Below are 23766 nucleotides of genomic sequence, written 5' to 3'. Positions count from 1 at the left end.
CCGCCTGGTATGGAGGTCCTGGATGACAGGAAGCTTGGCCCCGGTGATGTACTGCACCGTACGCGCTACCCTCTTGTGCCTTGCGGTCGGAGGCTGTGCAGTTGCCGTCAACATTTTGTTCAACGTTTTCAAAAATAAAGCCCTGTGGTTATTCTGGGACTTCAGCTAAAACACATTATTTTTGCCGTGTTATACTTTTGGTATTGCGTATCCTTTCTGCATTGAGACTCGTGATACTACACCTGGTATCGAGGTCAACGTTCTGGTATCGTGACAACACTACTAACAACGTAGACAAATGAGGATAACCCAGTCAGATACTTGTATACACAGCTCCTTGACTGACTCATACTCTCTACTGACTAAGGACATTTTTATTTTGTTTATTGCATCGATGCAGTTACATTCAAGCTGGTATATTGTCATTCACACACCCCAGATGATTTCATTCCGTTTGTCACTGTCGACCAATCTGTTTGTTCCTTCACGGAATGAAGAGAATGAAAAAGAGGGGTGGGGAGAGGGAAGGGAGAAGGAGCGATAGAGATTGATGAGGCATTAAGAGCAGTAGTAATTACTGTGTCCATTCCCCCACGCCAGATTGGCAGACGGCTAATATCACACAGACCTCTGGACCTGACAGACACCCAATCCACGCCCCCCCCCGGCCCCCAATACAAGCCCTCCGACCGGGGAGGCAAGATCATCCCCAGGCTTGGTTGTGCCTAATGGTAGGTGGGCTGACTGGCCTGTGGTGTGGTTACCAAACCCCCTTGTTTTATTCCTCCACCAATTAAAGGCTCTCGTCTCGATGCTGTTGTGATTGTTACCCAGAAATGATTAGATTTGAGATAAAAATATAAAAAATGCTGCATTTGACCACATTTTTTAAAGCCCAGTCATACCGGTAGGATTGCCTTCCGACAGTACTTTGCACCTCTGAACAGTCGACAGTCGCTCTCTTTTGTGTTCACACAGCAAAGACCTTGGAAGTCGTCAGCCACTCAGCTTTGTTAAAATACTCCAAACTAGAAGGTTGCAGAAGTGTTGTTTAGCAATACATTTGTATTTATTTTTTATTTCACCTTTTATTTAACCAGGTAGGCTAGTTGAGAACAAGTTCTCATTTACAACTGTGACCTGGCCAAGATAAAGCATAGCAATTCGACACATACAACAACACAGAGTTACACATGGAATAAACAAAACAGTCAATAATACAGTAAAACAAAACGTCTATATACAGTGAGTGCAAATGAGGTAAGATAAGAGAGGTAAGGCAATAAATAGGCCATGGTGGCGAAGTAATTACAATATACCAATTAAACACTGGAATGGTAGATGTGCAGAAGATGAATGTGCAAGTAGAGATACTGGGGTGCAAAGGAGCAAGATAAATGCTGGGTGAGGTAGGTAGATAGATGGGCTATGTACAGGTGCAGTGATCTGTGATCTGCTCTGACAGCTGGTGCTTGAAGCTAGTGAGGGAGATATGAGTCTCCAGCTTCAGAGATTTTTGCAGTTTGTTCCAGTCATTGGCATCAGAGAACTGGAAGGAATGACGACCAAAGGAGGATTTGGCTTTGGGGGTGACCAGTGAGATATACCTGCTGGAGCGCGTGCTATGAGTGGGTGCTGCTATTGTGACCAGTGAGCTGAGATAAGGCGGGGCTTTACCTAGCAGAGACTTGTAGATAACCTGTAGCCAGTGGGTTTGGCGACAGGTATGAAGTGAGGGCCAACCAACGAGAACGTACAGGTCGCAATGGTGGGTAGTGTATGGGGCTTTGGTGACAAAACGGATGGCACTGTGATAGACTGCATCCAAATTGTTGAGTAGAGTGTCGGAGGCTATTTTATAGATGACATCACCGAAGTCGAGGATCAGTAGGATGGTCAGTTTTACGAGGGTATGTTTGGCAGCATGAGTGAAGGATGCTTTGTTGCGATATAGGAAGCCAATTCTAGATTTAACTTTGGATTGGAGATGTTTGATGTGAGTCTGGAAGGAGAGTTTACAGTCACCAGACACCTAGGTATTTGTAGTTGTCCACGTATTCTAAGTCAGAGCCGTCCAGAGTAGTGATGCTGGACAGGCGAGCAGGTGCGGGCAGTGATTGGTTGAATCGCATGCATTTAGTTTTACTTGCATTTAAGAGCAGTTGGAGGCCACAGAAGGAGAGTTGTATTGCATTGAAGCTTGTCTGGAGGTTAGTTAACACAGTGTCCAAAGAGGGGCCAGAAGTATACAGAATGGTGTCATTGTACCAGAGAATCACCTGCAGCAAGAGCAACATCATTGATGTATACAGAGAAGAGAGTCGGCCCAAGGCTTGAACCCTATGGCACCCCCATAGAGACAGCCAGAGGTCCGGACAACAGGCCCTCAGAGTCCAGTGTGTCAAATCGATCAGAGAAGTAGTTGGTAAACCAGACGAGGCAATCATTTGAGAAAACAAGGCTGTCGAGTCTGCAAATAAGAATGTGGTGATTGATGGAGTCGACGAATACGGCTGCACAGTAATGTCTCTTATCGATGGCGGTTATGATGTCGTTATGATGTGCACCCATGACCAGCTCTGGAACCAGATTGCATAGCGGAGATGGTACGGTGGGATTCGAAATGGTCGGTAATCTGGTTGTTAACTTGGCTTTCAAAGACCTTAGAAAGACAGGGTAGGATAGATATAGGTCTACAGCAGTTTGGGTCTAGAGTCACTCCCCCTTTGAAGAGGGGGATGACCGCGGCAGCTTTCCAATCTTTGGTAACATATCCATACGTATTGCTTATGGTATAGATTCCAAGCTATCTGCGCTAATGTTGCTGTTGTGTAGAAAGCCCTTGTTGAAACTAGCCGCAGCTAGATAACTACATAGGAAGATGACGAAGAAATCGTTTAATTCACTCTCCATAATCCCATACTGTCAGTGCCAGCCCAATGTTTAGCTAGCTAGCACAACATGGCTAGCTAGCTAAGGACACTGCACTAACTCGGCAGCTAACACAGGCAGCTGTTACATGGAAACTAGCTATTCCGTTGTGGTTTAATTATGTCAATACTAGCTACAGTGGTTAGCTAGTTTGGAGGAAGTATTGTGTTATGTGCATTGTGTCTGTGCACTTCGCTAGCTACCATCCCATGGCACTTTGAAGTGCAGTGAGATTCTCAGTGTGTTTCATGCTTCAAAGGCCCTCTCCTCAATGTGAAACAAGAGGCAGCCCCGCCACTTGGTTAGCTGTAAAGCTGAGGGATACCGCTGGGGAAATGTAGGCCTACCCACTCTCAAATTCATAGATACAAGTGTATAAGGTCAGATCTATACTACGTGAGGAACCATGCCTGTGTTCCAGTGCTCTTAGCCAATACCCCTCAGCTTGTCTCTTCTCCCTCTCTCCCGTTCAGTGGGGAGCTTGTTGTAAAAGCAGCCACTGTCAGTCCTCTTAATTAAAGACATGTAAATGTGGCCTCAGCTGGATTGCATTAAAGGTGGCAGTGGCGGGCGGTTGGAGTGTCGGAGCTCCCAGTGCCCTAATCCCCACTAATTAAGGATTAATTACAATTGATGGAAGGGAGCCTTCTAGCCTGGTCCCAGATATGTTGGTGCTGTCTTGCCTGACAATGAACATAGGAGTTGGCAAGATGACACACACAGATCTGCGACCAGGCTAAGAGCTTGTAGAACTCCTCCACACCAACCAGAGAGAATATGTTTTGTGTTTTACACACCGTGCCTTTTTAGAGTGCATTACTTTTGATCAGAACCCCTGTTAGACATAAGTGAAAAAAGGCCATCGCTCACTTGGATATAATTATCTAACTCAGCACCTTCCATGGTGTGTGTGTAACTGTCACGGAAACTGCCCAGGATTAGGTAGTGTGTTGAGGGTTATTGGCGGTATTAAGGACCCCTTCTCCTGGTAAGCCTGTGGAGCTGCTGTGTTGTTCTCTGGAGACGGAGATTAGATTGGTGACACCTTGGATTTAGGCTTTGGATACAGCCTTTTGGTTAATCTACTCTAATCTGGCAGTCTCCCACAAAGGTGTAAACACAACACTCATAAGAATGCACATTAACAAAACTCGCTCTGCAGCAGGGATCATCAACTAGATTCAGCGACGGGACAATTTAAAATAAAATTAAAATAAATTATTGAGCGGATAGCCGGAACATAATTACGAATACATTTTTCACAAGAAGCCCAAACGGATATAATTGGACTAAAACAATTTCAAACCTCACTTACATTTTGTATACAATCACATCTGTCTCGCTTATGCATGGGAGTACTTTAAATTTAAAAACAGTTGGAGTTGATTTCATAGTGGTTTTACTAGAGGTCGACCAATTTTATGATTTATTGGAGGACCAATACCAATATTGATACCAATTTATTGGAGGACCAAAAAAAGACGATACCGATTTAATCGGGCAATTTTTTTTTTTTTTTATTTTATTTATTTGTAATAATGACAATTACAACAATACTGAATGAAGGCTTTTATTTTAACTTAATATAATACTAAAATAAATTAAGTCTCAAATAAATAATGAAAGATGTTCAATTTGGTTTAAATAATGCAAAAACACAGTGTTGGAGAAGAACGTAAAAGTGCAATATGTGCCATGTAAAGAAGCTAACGTTTAAGTTCCTTGCTCAGAACCAGAGAACATATGAAAGCTGGTGGTTCCTTTTAACATGAGTCTTCAATATTCCCAGGTAAGAAGTTTTAGGTTGTAGTTATTATAGGACTATTTCTCTATACCATTTGTATTTCATATACCTTTTGACTATTGGATGTTCTTGTAGGCACTATAGTATTACCAGCCTAATCTCGGGAGTTGATGGGTTTGAAGTCATAAACAGCGCTGTGATGAGCATTGCAATGAGCTGCTGGCAAACACAGGAAAGTGCTTGTTTGAATGAATGCTTACGAGCCTGCTGCTTCCTTCCACCGCTCAGTCAGACTGCTCTATCAAATCATAGACCTTAATTATAATATAATAAACACACAGAAATATGAGCCATAGGTCATTAATATGGTCAAATCCAGAAACGTTCATTTTGAAAACAAAACGTTTATTCTTTCAGTGAAATATGGAACCCTTCCGTATTATATCGAACGAGTGGCAACCCTAAAAAAAAGTCTAAATATTGCTGTTATATTGCACAACCTTCAATGTTATGTCATAATAATAAATACGTTTTTTGTTAGGAAGAAATGGTCTTCACACAGTTCGCAACGAGCCAGGCGGCCCAAACTGCTGCATATACCCTGACTGCTTGCATTGAACGCAAGAGAAGTGACACAATTTCCCTAGTTAATATTGCCTGCTAAACATGAATTTCTTTTAACTAAATATGCAGATTTTTAAAAAAGATATACTTGTGTATTGATTTTAATAAAGGTATTGATGTTCATGGTTCGGTACATTGGTGCAACGATTGTGCTTTTTTCACAAATGCTCTTTTGTTAAATCATCACCCGTTTGGCAAAGTAGGCTGTGATTCGATGATAAATTAACAGGCACCGCATTGATTATATGCAACGCAGGACAAGCTAGTTAAACTAGTAATATCATCAACCATGTGTACTTAACTAGTGATTATGTTATGATTGATTTGTTTAATGCTAGTTAGCAACTTACCTTGGCTCCTTGCTGCACTTGCGTAACAGGTAGTCAGCCTGCCATGCAGTCTCCTCGTGGATTACAATGTAATCATCGTCCAAAAATGCCGATTTACCGAAAGTTATGAAAACTTGAAATCGGCCCTAATTAATCGGTCGACCTATAGTTTTTAAGTCTTCTGTCCAACAATGAATTCATAAAAAAAAAATCTCAGACAACTTGGAGGGCCAAATAAAACCACTTGGGGAACCCTGCTCTACAGGCTGTATAGTTTGTTTCAAGCAGGCTATGTTTGTGAGTAGCTTAACTAATTAGAGAGTACATTGTAGTACCTACTTACCTGTACCCTAGATTTGTCCTATAATACTATTTAGTATAACCGCTGAGTCTGTGTGTTTGATTATAGAGTTAGTGCTAGTGTAATCAGACACAGACAACCAACATGCGTGCTTAGCATCTCCAGCTCTCTCCCCGGTAACATCTGACTCTGTCATGGTGCTCGTTGGTTCGTTATAAATGGCCGCTGCTCCTCTGATCTACTGCTTAATTGCCACCTCATTTGCATAACAGTGCAAATGAACCACCTCTCAAATGAGCGTTCATTTTTCAAAGTCTTTAGGAGCTCCTTCAGAGGCGACTCTTAACGAGCACGGGAAAGCAGGCAGCTGGGCTAATGAGAGGGAAGACGGGGAGCATACATGTACATATCACCTCGACTAACCTGTACCGCCCCCCCCCCCGTACCCCTTTTATATAGCCTTGTTTTATGAACTTTTTTACTTTTCTTTTTCAAAACATTTTCCCCCCAAATATTTTACTAAACCAAACAGTTTACATTTTTTTTACATTTTTCTTTTATGAAGGGACTTTAAGTAAGCATTTCATGGTGAGGTCTACACCTGTTGTATTAGATGCATGTGACATAACATTTGTTTTGAGAGGGAGAAGGATGGAGGGGGAAAGGGAGAGATGTAGTGTTGTACGGTATACTGAAAAATCATACTTTCTTGATACTAGAACATAAACGGTTAGATCCTAGAATTTGTTACTTTCGGTACTTCAGTCAAATGTGCCTCAGGTTGTATACTGATTGAGAGAATGAAGTCTCCTTATAGCGCGAGTGCACCATTCCTGCCTCTTGTCTGCTCCACTTACTCATTCGCTAGAGCACTTGGGAGTCTGGACTGCATCATGTTAGCTCCCCACTCATGCTGCACAGAAGTTAAAACACTTGAATAATGCAGCACAGCACGTAGAAATGTTTTAACTGTTCATTACTGTTCGCAAAACAATGTCCATACAGGCTAGAACACTTTCCAATGCAAGAAGATACCGGTAGCTTCCAGCTTTGTAGGCTATCTTTCATTGCTAGCTTACTGTGGAAGCTAACAACATAAATTCACTACCCTAGTACTTTGTTTGTGATAATATACAAGCATAACGCAAAATATGCAGATTTTTCACCAAAAACTTTAACTTAATCGTCTCTCCATGTCCAAAGAAACGTTCCCCCTTCGCCTGTCATGTCTCTTTCTCACGACCTCAACGGACTGTGTGGGCGTGTGCCTCGTCATGAACGACATCATTACTGGGTTTAAAGAGGGAGTGCAAACGTTTATAAAAGAAGAGATTGCAACTTCTATGCAAATATTGTTGATCAGTTAAATAAAATAAGACCCAAATGGAAGGGAAACCAATTTTTGTCATCTATAGCCACATGAAATCAATGAAAACAGGCTCAATAACTCAATGCATGCACACAATCCTATTGAATATGCTTTCACCTGTATTGTGTATAGGCCTCCTAGGTTACATCTTGATTTACCCAGTATATCAATAGAGATTTACTGTTCACGTAAATTGTTACTGTTATAGGGGTAGATTTGTAAAAAAAAATATATAAAAAAATAAGTCTTAAGTAATTGTATGATTTGTAGATTTTATTAATGAATGGCTTTGCTGTCTCTGAAAAACGACACACAATCACGTCTCTCTCTTATGCATGGGAGTACTTTGGAACAGATTTCCTTAATTTAAAATCAATTGGAGCTGATTTCCTAGTGTTTTTACTAGAGGACAACCGATTTTAGGATTATTCAACTCTGATTTATTGGAGGACCAAAAAAAGCCGATACACACCCCGATTAAATCGGTAAATTTTTGTATATGTGTATATATATATATATTTTGTAATAATGACAATTACAACAATACTGAATGAAGACTTTTATTTTAACTTTATATAATACATAAAATCAATTTAGTCTCAAATAAATTAAACATGTTCAATTTGGTTTAAATAATACAAAAATACAGTGGAGAAGAAAGTAAAAGTGCAATATGTGCCATGTAAAAAAGCTAAAAAAGCTAAAAGCTTCCTTGCTCAGAACATGAGAACATATGAAAGCTGGTGGTTAGGTTGTAGTTATTATAGGACTATTTCTCTCTACCATTTGTATTTCCTATACCTTTGACTATTGGATGTTCTTATAGGCACTTTAGTGTTGTCAGCCGAATCTCGGTAGTTGATAGGCTTGAAGTCATAAACAGCGCTGTGCTTCAAGCATTGCAACGAGCTGCTGGCAAACGCAGGAACGTTTGTTTGAATGAATGCTTACGAGCCTGCTGCTGCCTACCACCGCTCAGTCAGACTGCTCTGTGTGGGTGGACCAATTCAGTTTGTCCGTGATGTGTACGCCGAGGTACTTAACTTAATATCCTCTCCACTACTGTCCCGTCGATGTGGATAGGGGGGTGCTCCCTCTGCTGTTTCCTGAAGTCCACGATCATCTCCTTTTGTTGACGTTGAGTGTGAGGTTATTTTCCTGACACCACACTCCGAGGGCCCTCACCCCCTCCCTGTAGACCGTCTCGTCGTTGTTGGTAATCAAGCCTGCCACTGTAGTGTCGGCCGCAAACTTGATGATTGAGTTGGGCGTGCGTGGCCACGCAGTCGTGGGTGAACAGGGAGTACAAGAGAGGGCTCAGAACGATTGAATTGAATTGAATATTGAATATGAATATGATTGAATATGTCCGTAAACACATCAGCCAGCTGGTCTGCGCATGCTCTGAGGACGCGGCTGGGGATGCCGTCTTGGCCTGCAGCCTTGAGAGGGTTAACACGTTTAAATGTTTTACTCACGCCGGCTGCAGTGAAGAAGAGTCCGCAGGTTTTGGTAGTGGGCCGTGTCAGTGGCACTGTATTATCCTCAAAGCGGGCAAAAAAGTTATTTAGTCTGTCTGGGAGCAAGACATCCTGGTCCGCGACGGGACTGGTTTTCTTTTTGTAATCCGTGATTGACTGTAGACCCTGCCACATACCTCTTGTGTCTGAGCCGTTGAATTGCGACTCGAATTTGTCTCTATACTGACGCTTAGCTTGTTTCATTGCCTTGCGGAGGGAATAGCTACCCTGTTTGTATTGGGTCATGTTTCCGGTCACCTTGCCCTGGTTAAAAGCAGTGCTTCGCGCGAATGCTGCCATCAACCCTCGGTTGCTCGTTTGGGAATGTTTTAATCGTTGCTGTGGGTATAACATAGTCAATGCACTTTCTCATGAACTCACTCACCGAATCAGCGTATTCTTCAATGTTGTTGTTGGACTCAATGCGGAACATATCCCAATCCACGTGATCGAAGCAGTCTTGAAGCGTGGAATCAGATTGGTCGGACCAGCGTTGAACAGACCTGAGTGCGGGAGCTTCTTGTTTTAGTCTGTCTGTATGCTGGAAGCAACAAAATGAGTCGTGGTCAGCTTTTCCGAAAGGAGGGCGGGGGAGGGCCTTATATGCGTCGCGGAAGTTAGAATAACAATGATCCAGGGTTTTACCAGCCCTGGTTGCTCAATCGATGTGCTGATAGAATTTAGGGAGTCTTGTTTTCAGATTAGCCTTGTTAAAATCCCCAGCTACAATGAATGCAGCCTCAGGATATGTGTTTTCCAGTTTACATAGTCAAATAAAGTTTGTTCAGGGCCATCGATGTGTCTTCTTGGGGGGGGAATATATACAGCCGTGATTATAATCAAAGAGATTTCCCTTGGTAGATAATGCGGTCGACATTTGATTGTGAGGAATTCAAAGTCAGGTGAACAGAAGGACTTGAGTTCCTGTATGTTGTTATGATCACACCACGTCTCGTTAATCATAAGGCATACCCCCTTGCTCGGATTTCATCAACCTTGTTGTCAAGAGACTGGACATTGGCGAGTAGTATGCTCAGGTACGGCACGCGATGTGCCTGTCTCCGGAGCCTGACCAGAAGACCGCCTCGTTTGCCCCTTTTACGGCGTCGTTGTTTAGGGTCGCCGGCTGGGATCCGATCTATTGTCCTGGGTGGAAAGTACAACACAGGATCCGCTTCGGGAGAGTCATATTCCTGGTCGTAATGATGGTGAGTTGACGTTGCTCTTATATTCAGTAGTTCCTCCCGACTGTATGTAATGAAACCTAAGATTACCTGGGGTACCAATGTAAGAAATAACACGTAAAAAAAAAAAATACTGCATAGTTTCCTAGGAATGCGAAGAGAGGCGGCCATCTCTGTTGGCGCAACCTCAGGAGGCTGAAGAAATTCTGCTTGTCACCAAAAGCACTCACAAATTTTTACAGGTGCACGATCGAGAGCATCCTGTCGGGCTGTATCACCGCCTGGTACGGCAACTGTTCCTCCCACAACCGTAAGGCTCTCCAGAGGGTAGAGAGGTCTGCACAACGCATCACCGGGGGCAAACTACCTGCCCTCCAAGACACCTACACCTACATGTCACAGGAAGGCCATAAAGATCATCAAGGACAACAACCACCCGAGCCACTGCCTGTTCACCCCTCTATCATCCAGAAGGCGAGGTCAGTACAGGTGCATCAAAGCAGGGACCGAGAGACTGAAAAACAGCTTCTATCTGAAGGCCATCGGACTGTTAAACAGTCACCACTAACATTGAGTGGCTGCTGCCAACATCTCCAGCCACTTTAATAATGGAAATTGATGGGAATTGATGTAAAATATATCACTAGCCACTTTAAACAATGCCACTTAATAGAATGTTTACATACCCAACATTACTCATCTCATATGTATATACTGTACTCTATATCATCTACTGCATCTTGCCGTCTTTATGTAATACATGTATCACTAGCCACTTTAAACTATGTCACTTAATAGAATGTTTATATACCCTACATTACTCATCCCATATGTATATACTATACTCTATACCATCTACTGCATCTTGCCTATGCCGTTCTGTACCATCACTCATTCATATCTTTATGTACATATTATTTATCCCTTACACTTGTGTGTATAAGGTAGTAGTTGTGGAATTGTTAGGTTAGATTACTCGTTGGATTACTGCATGGTCAGAACTAGAAGCACAAGCATTTCGCTACACTCGCATTAACATCTGCTAACCGTGTATATGTGACAAATTTGATTTGAAATCATAGACTTAATTATATCATGACATTTAATGTAATGAGATTGAACTCAAAAGATGCCCAACGCTTGGACAGGGCAGAAGAAGAGATTTCTGTCTGCGTCAACTGCAATTCTGTGATTTTTGGGTAATACGTTTCTCTTTTTTTGACATGGTATTTTGATACTAAACCTGGTATCAGTCAAAATGCTGGTGTCATGACAACACTAGGAGAGCGAGTGAAGGAGGGATAGAGGGACAACAGCCACTTTAAGGGATACATCTACCTAATCTCTTTGGAGGGCTCCTGAGTGGCGCAGCGGTCGAAGGCACTGCATCTCAGTGCTGGAGTTGTCACTACAGACCCTGGTTCGATTTCAGGCTGTATCACAACCGGCCGTGATTGGAAGTCGCAATAGAGCGGCGAAAAATTGGCCCAGCGTTGTCCTGGTTAGAGTTGGCCGGGGTAGGCCGTCATTGTAAATAAGAATTTGTCCTTAACTGACTAACCTAGTTAAATAAAGGAAAACATGTCAAATACCCTCCTGCCTCTCACTCCTCCCTCCATCTCATTCCTGCTGCTCTTCTAGTGGATGCTTATTATGGAGAATGTGTTGAATGGTAAAGGCTCATGTAGAGCACCTGAGAACAGGAGGTATGTGTTGAGCCTTATAGGCCTAGATCTGATTGAAGCCTTTTGTCCCCGATTTGCTCTGGTCTCCATAGTTGTCGTCTCTAGTTCAACAAAGGGTTAATTTCATGCTCAACGGTATTCACTGTGTTTGCCCAGGGTGGGACATCTCCCATTCACACCCCTCATCACACGGTGTTGACACTGACCACTCACCACTCCCTCGCTCAGGAAGGAAGCACACTGACCATTTGTGTGACCGCTTGTTTGTTTTTGTGTGTGTGTGTGTGCCTGGGTGTGTGCCACAGGCTTTCAGTTAAGAGGACCAACACAACCTCAGATGCTGCTTAAAGCAGGACCTGACACATCCACAGCTTACTACTGCCCCTCTCCAAAAAGTACCACTCGATAGACTAAAACGTTTTGTGGAATATAGGCCCAACTGACAACTTTGACAACTTGTGTAGCTAAAGATGTTACGATGCCCTCACCTCTCTACTTACTTATGAACCTCTAGCGGCACCTTTTTGTGCAGCTTGTTTGCTGTTGATACGAACGACTGGGTTTCAAGATTGTTAGACTGTTGCGCTAAAGCCTTGGAAGTCTTCTGGGCTCAGGCAAGGTAAGTCGTCATCAGGGCTCCCGAGTGTTGCAGAGGTCTAAAGGCACTGCATCTGTGCTAGAGGTGTCACTACAGACCCTGGTTCGATTCCGGGCTGTGATTGGTGAGTCCCACAGGGCGGCGCACAACTGGCCCAGTGTTAGGGTTTGGCCGGGGTAGGCAGTCATTGTAAATAAGAATTTATTCTTAACTTACTTGCCTAGTTAAATACATAAATAAACATCTGAGCGTGGTTCCCGACCTCTGTTACACCAGGGATGTATTATTATTTGTACTAGAGGGAGGAGGGAAAATGGAAGAGGATACCCCTGGATTAGGACTTACTACTCCAGACAGCACTCAGGCGACTCCCGCTGTAGCATGGGGATCCTAATTCAACCTGTGGGTTCAGTAACAGTCTTCAATTTCCTTTCACTTTACACTCTTCCTTTCCGATGCCACTAGGTTGCTTTCGTCATCAAATTTCGATTTACAGAGTACTCCTTATAGAAGTCTATGGGTGTCATAGACCTAGGTTGGAAATATTTGATATTTTGCTTTGTATGTGATATTTTCAACCTAGTTGTAAAACTGGGAACTTTGCTCATAGTGAATTTATTTCACAAAGGGTTTACTGCACATCCTCCTCTTCTCTGAAGACCAGTCTTTTTTTCTCTCTCTCTCATTTGGGCCAGTGACTTTTACTTGGTACTGATGGCGAATTTGCCAGAATGTCAATCCTTGACCTGTATGTAGGTCCTTCTTGTGTGAAGGTTGTGTAGCTTGGAACCTCCTTCCTTTTGGACCATTGTTTTCCTCTGGATCCAGTTACGGTATCGTAGCAGAGAGCATTTCGGAAGCGTTCTTATTCTGCTGTTCCCTCTTGCCTTTTCTTTCTCATCGTCTTCCTCTGCCTCTCTCTGCTTTTATGTCTCCTCCTGTGACTCCCTTGTTTTTCCAATTCTCCTTGGTTCTCCTTCTAGGCTGCCCTCTATCCTTACTTTTTCTCTCCCCCTCCTTCTTTCTCTCTCCCCGGTTCGCTCCCTCAGTGGAAGGCTGAGAATACCCAAGGGAGCTGAGGCAATTAAAATGCTAATCCTGTCTGTCTACAGGGAGAGGAGGAGGAGGAGATGGAGGGAGGAGAGGAGGAGGAGGAGAGGTGGGGGCTGACAGCATGAGGGATTGCAGCTCACATGGAGAACTCAACTGAAATGGAGAGCGAGCGGCGCTTGAGTGGGGGGGGGGGGGGGGATACAGGAGAGGGTATGGGGTGGGGTGGGAGTGAAAAGGGGATGCAGGACAGAGCGAGAGAAGACAGACGTGGGATAAAAAGTGTGTGTGTGCCATGAGCTGAGGGTTGGCTGAAGGCCTGAATGTATTCGGAGGAACATGCATCTCCCCCTAATGTACTACAGACACTGCTGCTCTGTTAGGAGTAACCTTCAACCTCACCCTGCCACACAAGTAGGCCGAGAGCGGGGCTTCTCAACTCTGACCCTACGAGGTCCGGCGCCTGCTGCTTTTCTGTTCTACCTGATCATTAATTACACACCTGGTTTCCCTGGTCTAAATCACTCCCTGATTAGAGGGGAACAATGGAGAAGAAACAACATGCGGTGGAACTGGCTTTGAGGTCCAGAGGTTGAGTTTGAGGGGCCTAGAGTGTGTACCTACCTACCTGCGCTGCCTACTACGCACAATTGCATTCTTGCCTGTGTGCATAGCGATATTGGCTGTGAGGCAGGAATGAGCTTCAGGATTATGTATGCAGTTGAAACCCCAGCTGGAGAGCCTGAATATTTCATAGTATGGCTGTAGCTTTTCTCCTCTCGTCTCGCTGCCTGTCTCAATGCCACACAACCTAGGGTGCTATTGTGTGTCTTTTTTACTATGTAATTGTATTGTGGCCGCAAACACCAGCCCCTTATTGCTTTATTGGAAAATGCATTACGACTGCTCAGTACTGAGTGCATAGGCCCTAATAGATGTGTGCGATTGTCAGAAATCACAGCTTAATAATTGGAGTAATTAGGAGAATCTGAGGTCGTTAGGGGCTACAGCTGGGGGCTATAATAATGAGAACTGGGGGGTTGGAGGGTGTGTGTATGCAGAGATGTAGGGCAGGATGGAGGGGAAAGACCCGGACAGGCATGCTTGACCTCTTGAGCTGTCGGTCAGTTGACTACTCCTTCTATGGCCACTGCATTCATGTATAACACTAACTGACCAAAAGCACATTTTTTGAAGTGTGTTTTGCCTGGAGTGCTAGATGGGTGGGGTTTGTACCTTTGGGACTATTCCATTGATGTTGTTGGTCTAGACGAGCTCAATCAAGCGCCGGTAAAGTATTTGCTAGGTAACAAAATACTGTTTCATGTTTTTTGAGCCAATGTCTGAATATTCTGGGCCTCTGGTGTATTGCACTGTCTGCTGGATCGGGAAATGGTTAGTCTGGAACAGTGTCTGGGACGGGACAGCTCAGACTGACTTCTACACACACGCACGAACACACACAGTCTGGAAGCTACAGACTTACTGGAGAGCACACACACACACACACAAGATAGAGGATTAGCCTAACACTTAAAACACAATCTACTCACAAGAACACACAACTCTGGAAAACTTAGCAAGTAGGTGCATAGTTTGCATACACATCGTAATAGCACTTTCTCTCTACCTAGCCGATAAGTACTAAAGTTTAGCTTTGTGAGTGGAGAGGGGGAGAGAGAGCGATGGGCCAATCGGGGTCACTAGTTCAGTCGGCTGGGTCTGCTGCATTCCTGAGCCGTGAGCGGGGATGAGAGGTGGAGCAACAGTGGAGGAATGTGTCTCGGAGAGAACAGAGAGAGGATCTAGATGGAGAAAACAACGGAGGCCAGAGGGAACAAGAAAAAGAGGGCAACAGCAGGGGAGAAAATAAGTTTATAGAAAAGGAGGGAAAGTTAAGAGAAGAGGGAGAGACCATTGTTGAGGGGGAGTGGGCAGAATTGTTAGGATGAACTTTAAAGTAGTACACTAACAGAAAGGATACTGACTTTATTGTGGAAACATTGTTTTAACTCAAGTGTCCAGTAACTACACGTTAAATCCCCAATCCAGAGTTAGTGTTCCAGTCCAACAGCAGGCCCTGCCACTTGGTTGTGTGTACTTTTCAAGACTCGATGGATAGACCCATATCATTTTACCATTGAACTGCAGGAAATATCCCAGATGTATTTACTGTTCTGAAGAACTCTCTCCCATGGCTGTGTTAACCCAGAGAGAATAAAGCTGGGTAGAAATAGAATTGTCTCTTGTCTTTCCTCTGTTCCAGAACTGTAAGCTGTACAGAACAGCTGCTAGTTATGGCTTTAACAAAAATACTTTATTTATCCATGCAAGAGGGAAATGTATCCTGCTGTACCCAACCATTGGACACACACACACACACACATTTATATACTGAACCAAAAATATAAACGCAACAATTTTGATGATTTTACTCATTTTACAGTTCGTAAAAGGAAATCAGTCAATTGAAATAAAATCATTAGGCCATAGTCTATCGATCTCACATGAATGGGCAGGGGCGCAGGCCCACTGGGGAGCCAGGCCCAGCCAGTCCCATTTGTTGTTTTTTTCCCCACAAAAGGGCTATATTACAGACCGAAATACTCCTCAGTTTCATCAGCTGGTCTCCGATGATCCTGTAGGTAAAGAAGCCGGATGTGGAGGTCTTGGGCTTGTGTGGTTACACATGGTGTGCGGTTGTGAGGCTGGTTGGGTGTACTGCCAAATTCTCTAAAACAACGTTGGAGGTGGCTTATGGTAGAGAAATTAACATTAAATTATCTGGCAATAGCTCAGTTGGACCTTCCTGCAGTCAGCATGCCAATTGCACGCACCCTCAACTTGAGACATCTGTGGTGTTGTGTGACAAAACCGCACATTAAGTGGCCTTTTATTGTCCCCGGCACAAGGTGCACCTGTGAACAGCATGATCATTACAATCAGCTTCTTGACATGCCACACCTGTCGGGTAGATGGGCTATCTTGACAAAGGTGAAATGCTCACTAACATGGATGTAAAGAAATGTGTGCACAAAATTGGAGAGAAATAAACATTTTGTGCAATCTTTTATTTCAGCTCATGAACATGGGGCCAACACGTTTACATGTTGCGTTTTTATATTTTTGTTCAGTATATATTCCTGTACTGTGAACAGCAGAACAGTAAGTTGGATAGAACCGGCTCTGAGAGAGTTACTGGTCTTGGCTTTAATACAGCAATGCTCCAGTTCTCTTATACCCCTTTCACTCTACTGAGCAAAACCAAGCCAAGATGTACAGTGCTAGCCTGGTTAGGTTGCACATCTACAGTAGTTGCTTGAAAGGACAATGTACAGTACGGCATGATGGTGTTAAAACAAAGGCTGAGTCCAAAGTGTGTTTGTGTATAGGAGTCTGCATTGAGGGCAATGTGCGTGTCTGTTTGCACCTGTGTGTGTTGTGTCTGAGTGTGTACTGTGTGCCTCCATATGTGCATCTGTGCCTCTCTGTGTGTGGGTGTCTATCTGTAAGAGGGAGAGATGAGTGTGTGGCTGGGGGCTGACAGAGGTCCTGGGTTTAATACAGTGGAATAGCAGAGCGGCTGAAAGCTGTACTTATGGCCAGCCGAGCTTGCAGTGACAGCACATGCACTCCCATTACTCTGCCCATGCCTCATGTTGCTGTTGCCTGCCTCTCTCTGCTCTGAACTGGCAGCCTGACACTGACTGAGGTGCCACACTGCCACCTGGTGTTAAAATAGGGTACTGCTAATTTAGAATTCACTTAAGAATTTAAGTGCGTCCGAAATGGAACCCTTTTTAAAGTGCACTACTTTTAGGATGCCATTAGGGAGAGAATCGACAGGGTTGTTTTGACAGCTAGGGCACTTCTCCTTGAGGTTTTAGCATTGATGAAGTGTCCTACTGTCCTCCCTTCCCTTGCACCTGCTGGAACCTGGAAAAATCATCCTCTCCGGTAGAGAAAATACAGATTTGCCTATTTGGAAACTTTTTTTCGGTACATTCAAATTTCAAACTAAGGTCCCAGTCCAGAAACAACCCCTAGCTGAGGCACTTCTAAAGATCTGAAAGAAATTGGATTGGAGAAGCCTTTAGCCTAAGCAGTATGACAAACATTCTACCTGGCCTATCTGAGAGTGTTATTACCATATTGCCTATCCAACTTCGTCAGATCTACCTCAAGTGCCTAGGGTCGGATAAGGGGTTGAATCTGAATGACTCCGACGTTGCAATTGAGACACGGTGCTTCCTTATCCTTTTAATGCCTGATTTGATATATTGAATTTCTCTCTCTTCACCTCCAGTGCTGAGTATCCGAGGCATTCAGGATGAGGACCCCCCAGACCCCCAGATCATGCGTCTGGACAACATGCTGCTGGCTGAGGGCGTGTCTGGCCCAGAGAAGGGCGGGGGCTCAGCGGCGGCGGCGGCTGCAGCAGCGGCAGCAGGAGGGTCGCCCGGTGCCGACGGAGGCATCGAACACTCAGACTACAGAGCCAAGCTGGCCCAGATCAGACAGATCTACCACTCTGAGCTGGAGAAATATGAACAGGTAGGAGAGCGAGGGAGACTCATTTACACAGATTTTACCCGTCTAAGCTGGAGAAAAACAGCACACGTATTTCTCTCTCACCTTCAAAGATGAGTGTTTTCGTGGGAATTTGTGTTATTTTGTGAAACTGGACTGAATTTAAGTTAAACCTTTGTGTTGATAGTCTCATTTCTCCCTCCTTCTCTTCCTCCTCCTCCTCCTCCGCCCCTACACCCCAGGCATGCAGTGAGTTCACCAACCACGTGATGAACCTCCTGAGGGAGCAGAGTCGCACGCGGCCCATCTCTCCCAAGGAGATCGAGCGCATGGTGGCCATCATCCACCGCAAGTTCAGCTCCATCCAGATGCAGCTCAAACAGAGCACCTGCGAGGCCGTCATGATCCTACGCTCCAGATTCCTCGACGCCAGGTCTGTCTGTGCTTAAGAGTTTTGCTGTAATTTCATTTGTTACCTGCAGGGCTTTTTAAAAATTGTTCCGAGATGAATCATGTCTAACTGACTTTGTGTGTGTGTCTCGTATCAATGTCCCGGTCAGGCGTAAGAGGCGTAACTTCAACAAGCAGGCTACAGAGGTTCTGAACGAGTACTTCTACTCCCACCTGTCCAATCCCTACCCCAGTGAGGAGGCTAAAGAAGAGCTGGCCAAGAAGTGTGCCATCACCGTCTCCCAGGTACCACCGTACCGCACCACACACTTCTGCTGCCAGTGGACTTACCAGTACTGAAACCAGCTTTTCCCCTTCTAATGTATAGGTAGGGGGTCTGTTCCCCTGCCTAAAATAATTTAGCTTTATTTGGTTTCAATTGAAAATGTACTGAATCAGGGATGAACTACCTGACATTTTCCAGTACGAACGGTTTGTTTTCCGTTGGGAAACATTTTGCTACGGCGTGCACTGATGAATACAACCCTGGAAAGACATCTAGGGGATACACTGACTAATACACTGGTGTCTGTCCGTCTCCCCCTCAGGTTTCTAATTGGTTCGGCAACAAGAGAATACGGTACAAGAAGAACATTGGTAAGTTCCAGGAGGAAGCGAACCTCTACGCAGTTAAAACAGCGGTGGATGCTGCCAGCGTGTCGGCGCAGGCTAGCCAGGCTAACTCTCCGGCGACGCCCAACTCAGGTACCGTGTGCCCCTGCCAACCACCCCTGACCCCCACCCCTCCATCCATCTCAATCACCCTGCCTCCCCACACCAATCAGCTGAGGTCCATGCTATTACACACACATTGTAGTTCATACACACTGGCAGAAGTGTAGAACCACATACACGGAATGAGGACAATGTCTGCATTGCTGTCTTGTCCTGTCTGCATTGCTGTCTGTCCTGTCTGCCTGCCTGGCTGCGTGTCTGTCTGTCTGTCTGCCTCTGTTGTCTGGCTCTCCATCTGACTTTTCTTCTGTTCCTCTGCTTGTTTGGTGTCTGATGCATTGCTGTGATGTCATTGCGCTCACAGATTTTCTATAGTGGAGGTTTTTTTTAGACCAAATCTTATTTTGGACCAGATTGATAATCTCCTCGTTCAAAGTTGCTTTAATGGGGCCTCCAGGGTGGTTAAGGACGCTGTACTGCAGCGCCAGCTGTGCCACCAGAGACTCTGGGTTCGCGCCCAGGCTCTGTCGTAACCGGCCGGGACCGGGAGGTCCGTGGGGCGACGCACAATTGGCTGAGCGTCGTCTGGGTTAGGGAGGGTTTGGCCGGTAGGCTCATCGCGCACCAGCGACTCCTGTGGCAGGCCGGGCGCAGTGCGCGCCAACCAAGGTTGCCAGGTGCATGGTGTTTCCTCCGACACATTGGTGTGGCTGGCTTCCGGGTTGGATGGCGCTGTGTTAAGAAGCAGTGCGGCTTGGTTGGGTTGTGTATCGGAGGACGCGTGACTTTCAACCTTCTTCTCTCCCGAGCCCATACAGGAGTTGTAGCGATGAGACAAGATAGTAGCTACTAAAACAATTGGATACCACGAAATTGGGGAGGAAAGGGGGATCCATTTTTTTTTTTTTTAAGTGGCTTTAATGTTGTAGAAAGTGGTCATTTTCAGGGATAAATGTAGCTTGACTCAGCAGTATCTTAGCTGCTGGGCTATTGCCCTAAGCAATAACTCTTAGTAGGAAATGACCATCGTCCCCCATCGGATTATAAATCCAATTAAATCCAATCCAATTGTATTTTTTCTTTCTGAATGTCTGAATGGTTTCTGTTCAATTTCACCACTTCCTCTTTCGATGTCGTCATTTTAACATGATATATTTCTTATTTATTTATCCTATTACTACTGCAAACTCCCACAGTCACCCTGTTGGCTGTCTGTCTTTATGTAGCAGCCAGCACACCTTTGCATTAGTGTACATACATATACACACACACACACTGCCTTTCAAAAGTTTGGGGTCACTTATAAATGTCCTTGTTTTTGAAGGAAAATTACTTTTTTTTGGTTTGTTTAAAATAACATAAAATACAGTGTAGACATTTTAATGTTGTAAATGACTATTGTAGCTGGAAACGGCTGTTATGCTATTTTTATGGAATATCTACACAGGCGTAAAGAGGCCCATTATCAGCAACCATCACTCCTGTGTTCCAATGGCACGTTGTGTTAGCTAATCCAAGTTGATCATTTTAAAAGGCTAATTGATCATTAGAAAAACCTTTTGCAATTATGTTAGCACAGCTGAAAACTGTTGTTCTGATTAAAGAAGCATTTTGGGGTTCGATTACATGCTCAAAATGGCCAGAAACAAATAACTTTCTTCGGAAACTCATCAGTCTATTCTTGTTCTCAGAAATTAAGGCTATTCCGTGCAAGAAATTGCCAAGAAACTGAAGATCTGGCACTACTCCCTTCACAGAATAGCGCGTTTTATTGCTTCTTTAATCAGAACAACAGTTTTCAGCTGTGCTAACATAATTGCAAAGGATTTCCTAATGATCAATTAGCCTTTTAAAATGAAACTTGGATTAGCTAACACAACGTGCCATTGGAACACAGGAGTGATGGTTGCTGATAATGGGCCTCTGTACGCCTATGTAGATATTCCATTAAAAATCTGCTGTTTCCAGCTTCAATAGTCATTTACAACATTAACAATGTCAACACTGTATTTCTGATCAATTTGTTATTTTAACGGACAAAAAAATTAGCTTTTCTTTCAAAAACCAGGACATTTCGAAGTGATCCCCAAACTTTTGAACGGTAGACTGTGTACACACACAAACACACACACACACACACACACGTATGTACCAGCTACCCCTATTTGCTCAGGAAGCAGACAGGAGCAGGTAGGTGATGTACCATTGTCATTGTGAGCCATACTGTATGTCTGCTTCATAGAAATCTATACTATTATTATCTGAATTCTATTTCCATGGTCTGCCTCTCCTGCAGTAAGATTACAGCTCGCTGGTGGACTGTCGGGTATTCAGCGCTCGGTCTCAAGACTTAACAACAAAAAATGTCTGAATTCTACTTTGACGCTCACTCGTTACAGTTTAACTAAAACTTCGACCTCCGTTTTTCATGTAATAAGACATTTGTGTTGTCTTGATTTTGGTCCGTTTCGAACAAGAAGGTTGCAGTTGGCACGATAGTTTGGCTATTTCATTCTTCTGCACTAGCCTCATACTTCATTCACAACAACGTGAGGAAGGTGGAAATTTAGGATCCAACTGTACAATGTATTGGATCATCTTGGCACCCAGAAGGCTCTGTCACGAGCGACTAAATCATTGCTCACCTCATTCTAAACACTCTGACTGTGGTCCACGATCCTCATGTTTTCAACACTAGCCAATGGGTTGTGAGCACGAGTATGACGGTCTCTTTTCAAAAGCCAGTGTACTTTTAACTTCCTGGTTGAACTGTGATCTCTGACCCCGGCACACTGCGGTGCCTGATTTGACTGACAGAGCCACACTGAGATGCCTGATTGGCTGACACAGCGTGTGTTGCCTGCAGGGTCGTCAGGGTCATACAGCTTGTCTCATGCTGGCGACGCTGCTGCTGCCTACCTCGGCCTGCACCCCTTGAACCTCAACGGGGCTGGGGAGGCCGTCCTCAACATCTCTCCCTCTCTGCAGCCCCAGGTAGGCACTGAGGACCTCTAGGAAAGCCTGCCTCAATGCTCCAACCCCCTCCAATCCAGTCTCTCTAGGTTTGCAAAATCTCTGTAACGTTCACAAAATGTCCTGGTTTTCACAATCCTGGTTGGAGGATTTCTGGAATTGGGAGGGAATAGTGAAGGCAATCCTTAAAAAATAAAAAAACAGGGCATTTTGGGGAGGTTTCCGGGACTTTACCACCCCAAACATCCCTAGACACCCAGCTCCTCCTAGCTATGATGACCCCCACCTCCCTCTCCTCACCCCTGATCCCTAAACACCCAACCCAAGACCCCCTGTGGCACCTGTCCCTGTTCCACCTAGCAGAGAAACATGCCTCAGGTACATTTTGGCCCTTCCCCCTCTCTCTCCACCTTGTTTCAGTTAAGCCTTTGGTGTACCTTACCGTACCATTCTCCCCCAGTTATTTATCCATCCATTTCATCTCTATGTCCACGTTTTCTTCTCCAAATGCCACCCTATTCCCTATATAGTGCACTACTTTTGATGAATATGGTACAATTTGGGACGCAACCAGCCCATGGCCCCCTCTCCATCATGTCACCATGGAAGCCCAAGGCCCCCCCTCTACTCCCCATTACTCTGCTGTTGTTGCCCTCCGCTGTTTGTAAACCTGTGGAAGTGCGGTGTTGCTGAAGAGGATCCACAGATTTCTGCTGTAAACAGCCTGAGGTTAGCCTGGACGGTCAGTGGTTGAGGGAAATTCCTCAGTTGTATTTCCTTGACTCTGCTGTGTCCGCATCCTTCTCAAAACCCATTGGAGGAGAATGTCAGAGGGGCGAGACCGCTGGCTTTCTCATCCAATAGGTTTTGAGAAGGTGGAGAGAGGACACGAATGCAATTGATATTCTCCCTGACTAACCGGATGGTAGGCAGCATTTTCTGCATTCCATCAGTGATGACTGAGAGTACAACATCGTGCGATTTAAATTAGGTAGAAATCATTTCATCTCAATCGTGGAATTGACAATACAGGAGCATTAGATATTGGCTTGTAATGTTAGAACTGTGATAGCAGAGAGATAGTGTATGAACCCAAAGTCAGGGTTGTACAGAGAAGTGTGCAGAGGTTAGCTCGTAGGGAACCAGCAGTCCAAACCAAGAGCCATGCTGCTTTTGCATTGACCGATACAGCAGAGGTTTGTGGAAGCTTTAAAGTTCCTTTAATTCCCACCTGTGTTTGTGTGAGACTATGCCCTGATTGATGTGTATCTATGTGTTTGTGTGTGTGCCAGACCCGGGTTCAAATAGTATGTTATCTTCCAAACACTTTTGGGCTTGTGTGGCACAACGGAACCAAGCCCGTGCCAATCAAATGCACTCAAAGTATTTGAAAGGAAACAAATCTTTTTTGAACCCAGGTCGTGTGTGTGTGTGTGTGTTCTTTGATCCTTGTGGGGACCTAAACTCCCCACAAGAATAGTAAAACAAGGAAAATGTGTGTATGTGCATGCATCTCGTAGCTGATGGCGCCTGTCTTGTCTCCGTCCAGGTGGATACCCTGCACCGTGTTACACGCCTGACGGCAGGCTATGAGGAGCTGACCACTAGCGCCCTCTACGCCCCACACCGCCTCGACGTGAGTCAAACCTCCTTTTATTTAGACCTAAAGAAATGCATGCCTATCAACAAAGTAATTGTAGTCCAGGTATTTAAGAGCATTTCACACGTGGATTTTACCAGGGTCACAACATGCCTATATTAAAAAGTCTTAACAAAACTAGCTGCCCAAATTGACATCTTTTA

General features: G+C 44.6%; 1 protein-coding gene across 6 annotated transcripts in view; it reads left to right on the top strand.

Annotated features, from left to right (window-relative positions):
- pbx4 (pre-B-cell leukemia transcription factor 4) overlaps positions 1-23766 on the top strand; it is a 49740-nt gene that overhangs the window by 22513 nt on the left and 3461 nt on the right. For 2 of the 6 annotated variants that reach the window (XM_031827155.1, XM_031827157.1), the window contains 6 exons: positions 17642-17889; positions 18108-18298; positions 18426-18561; positions 18864-19020; positions 21857-21984; positions 23513-23599. In XM_031827155.1, the coding sequence (XP_031683015.1) occupies positions 17642-17889; positions 18108-18298; positions 18426-18561; positions 18864-19020; positions 21857-21984; positions 23513-23599 (947 nt within the window). The remainder of the gene's footprint in view (positions 1-17641; positions 17890-18107; positions 18299-18425; positions 18562-18863; positions 19021-21856; positions 21985-23512; positions 23600-23766) is intronic. The other 4 variants (XM_020486252.2, XM_020486249.2, XM_031827156.1 and 1 more) reach the window with 3 other exon arrangements.

Source organism: Oncorhynchus kisutch, linkage group LG6 (assembly GCF_002021735.2).
Source record: "Oncorhynchus kisutch isolate 150728-3 linkage group LG6, Okis_V2, whole genome shotgun sequence".
In the NCBI taxonomy this organism is placed as follows: Eukaryota; Metazoa; Chordata; class Actinopteri; order Salmoniformes; family Salmonidae; genus Oncorhynchus; species Oncorhynchus kisutch.
The sequence above is the reverse complement of the archived record's forward strand: the minus strand, read 5'-3'. Positions and strand labels throughout refer to the sequence as shown.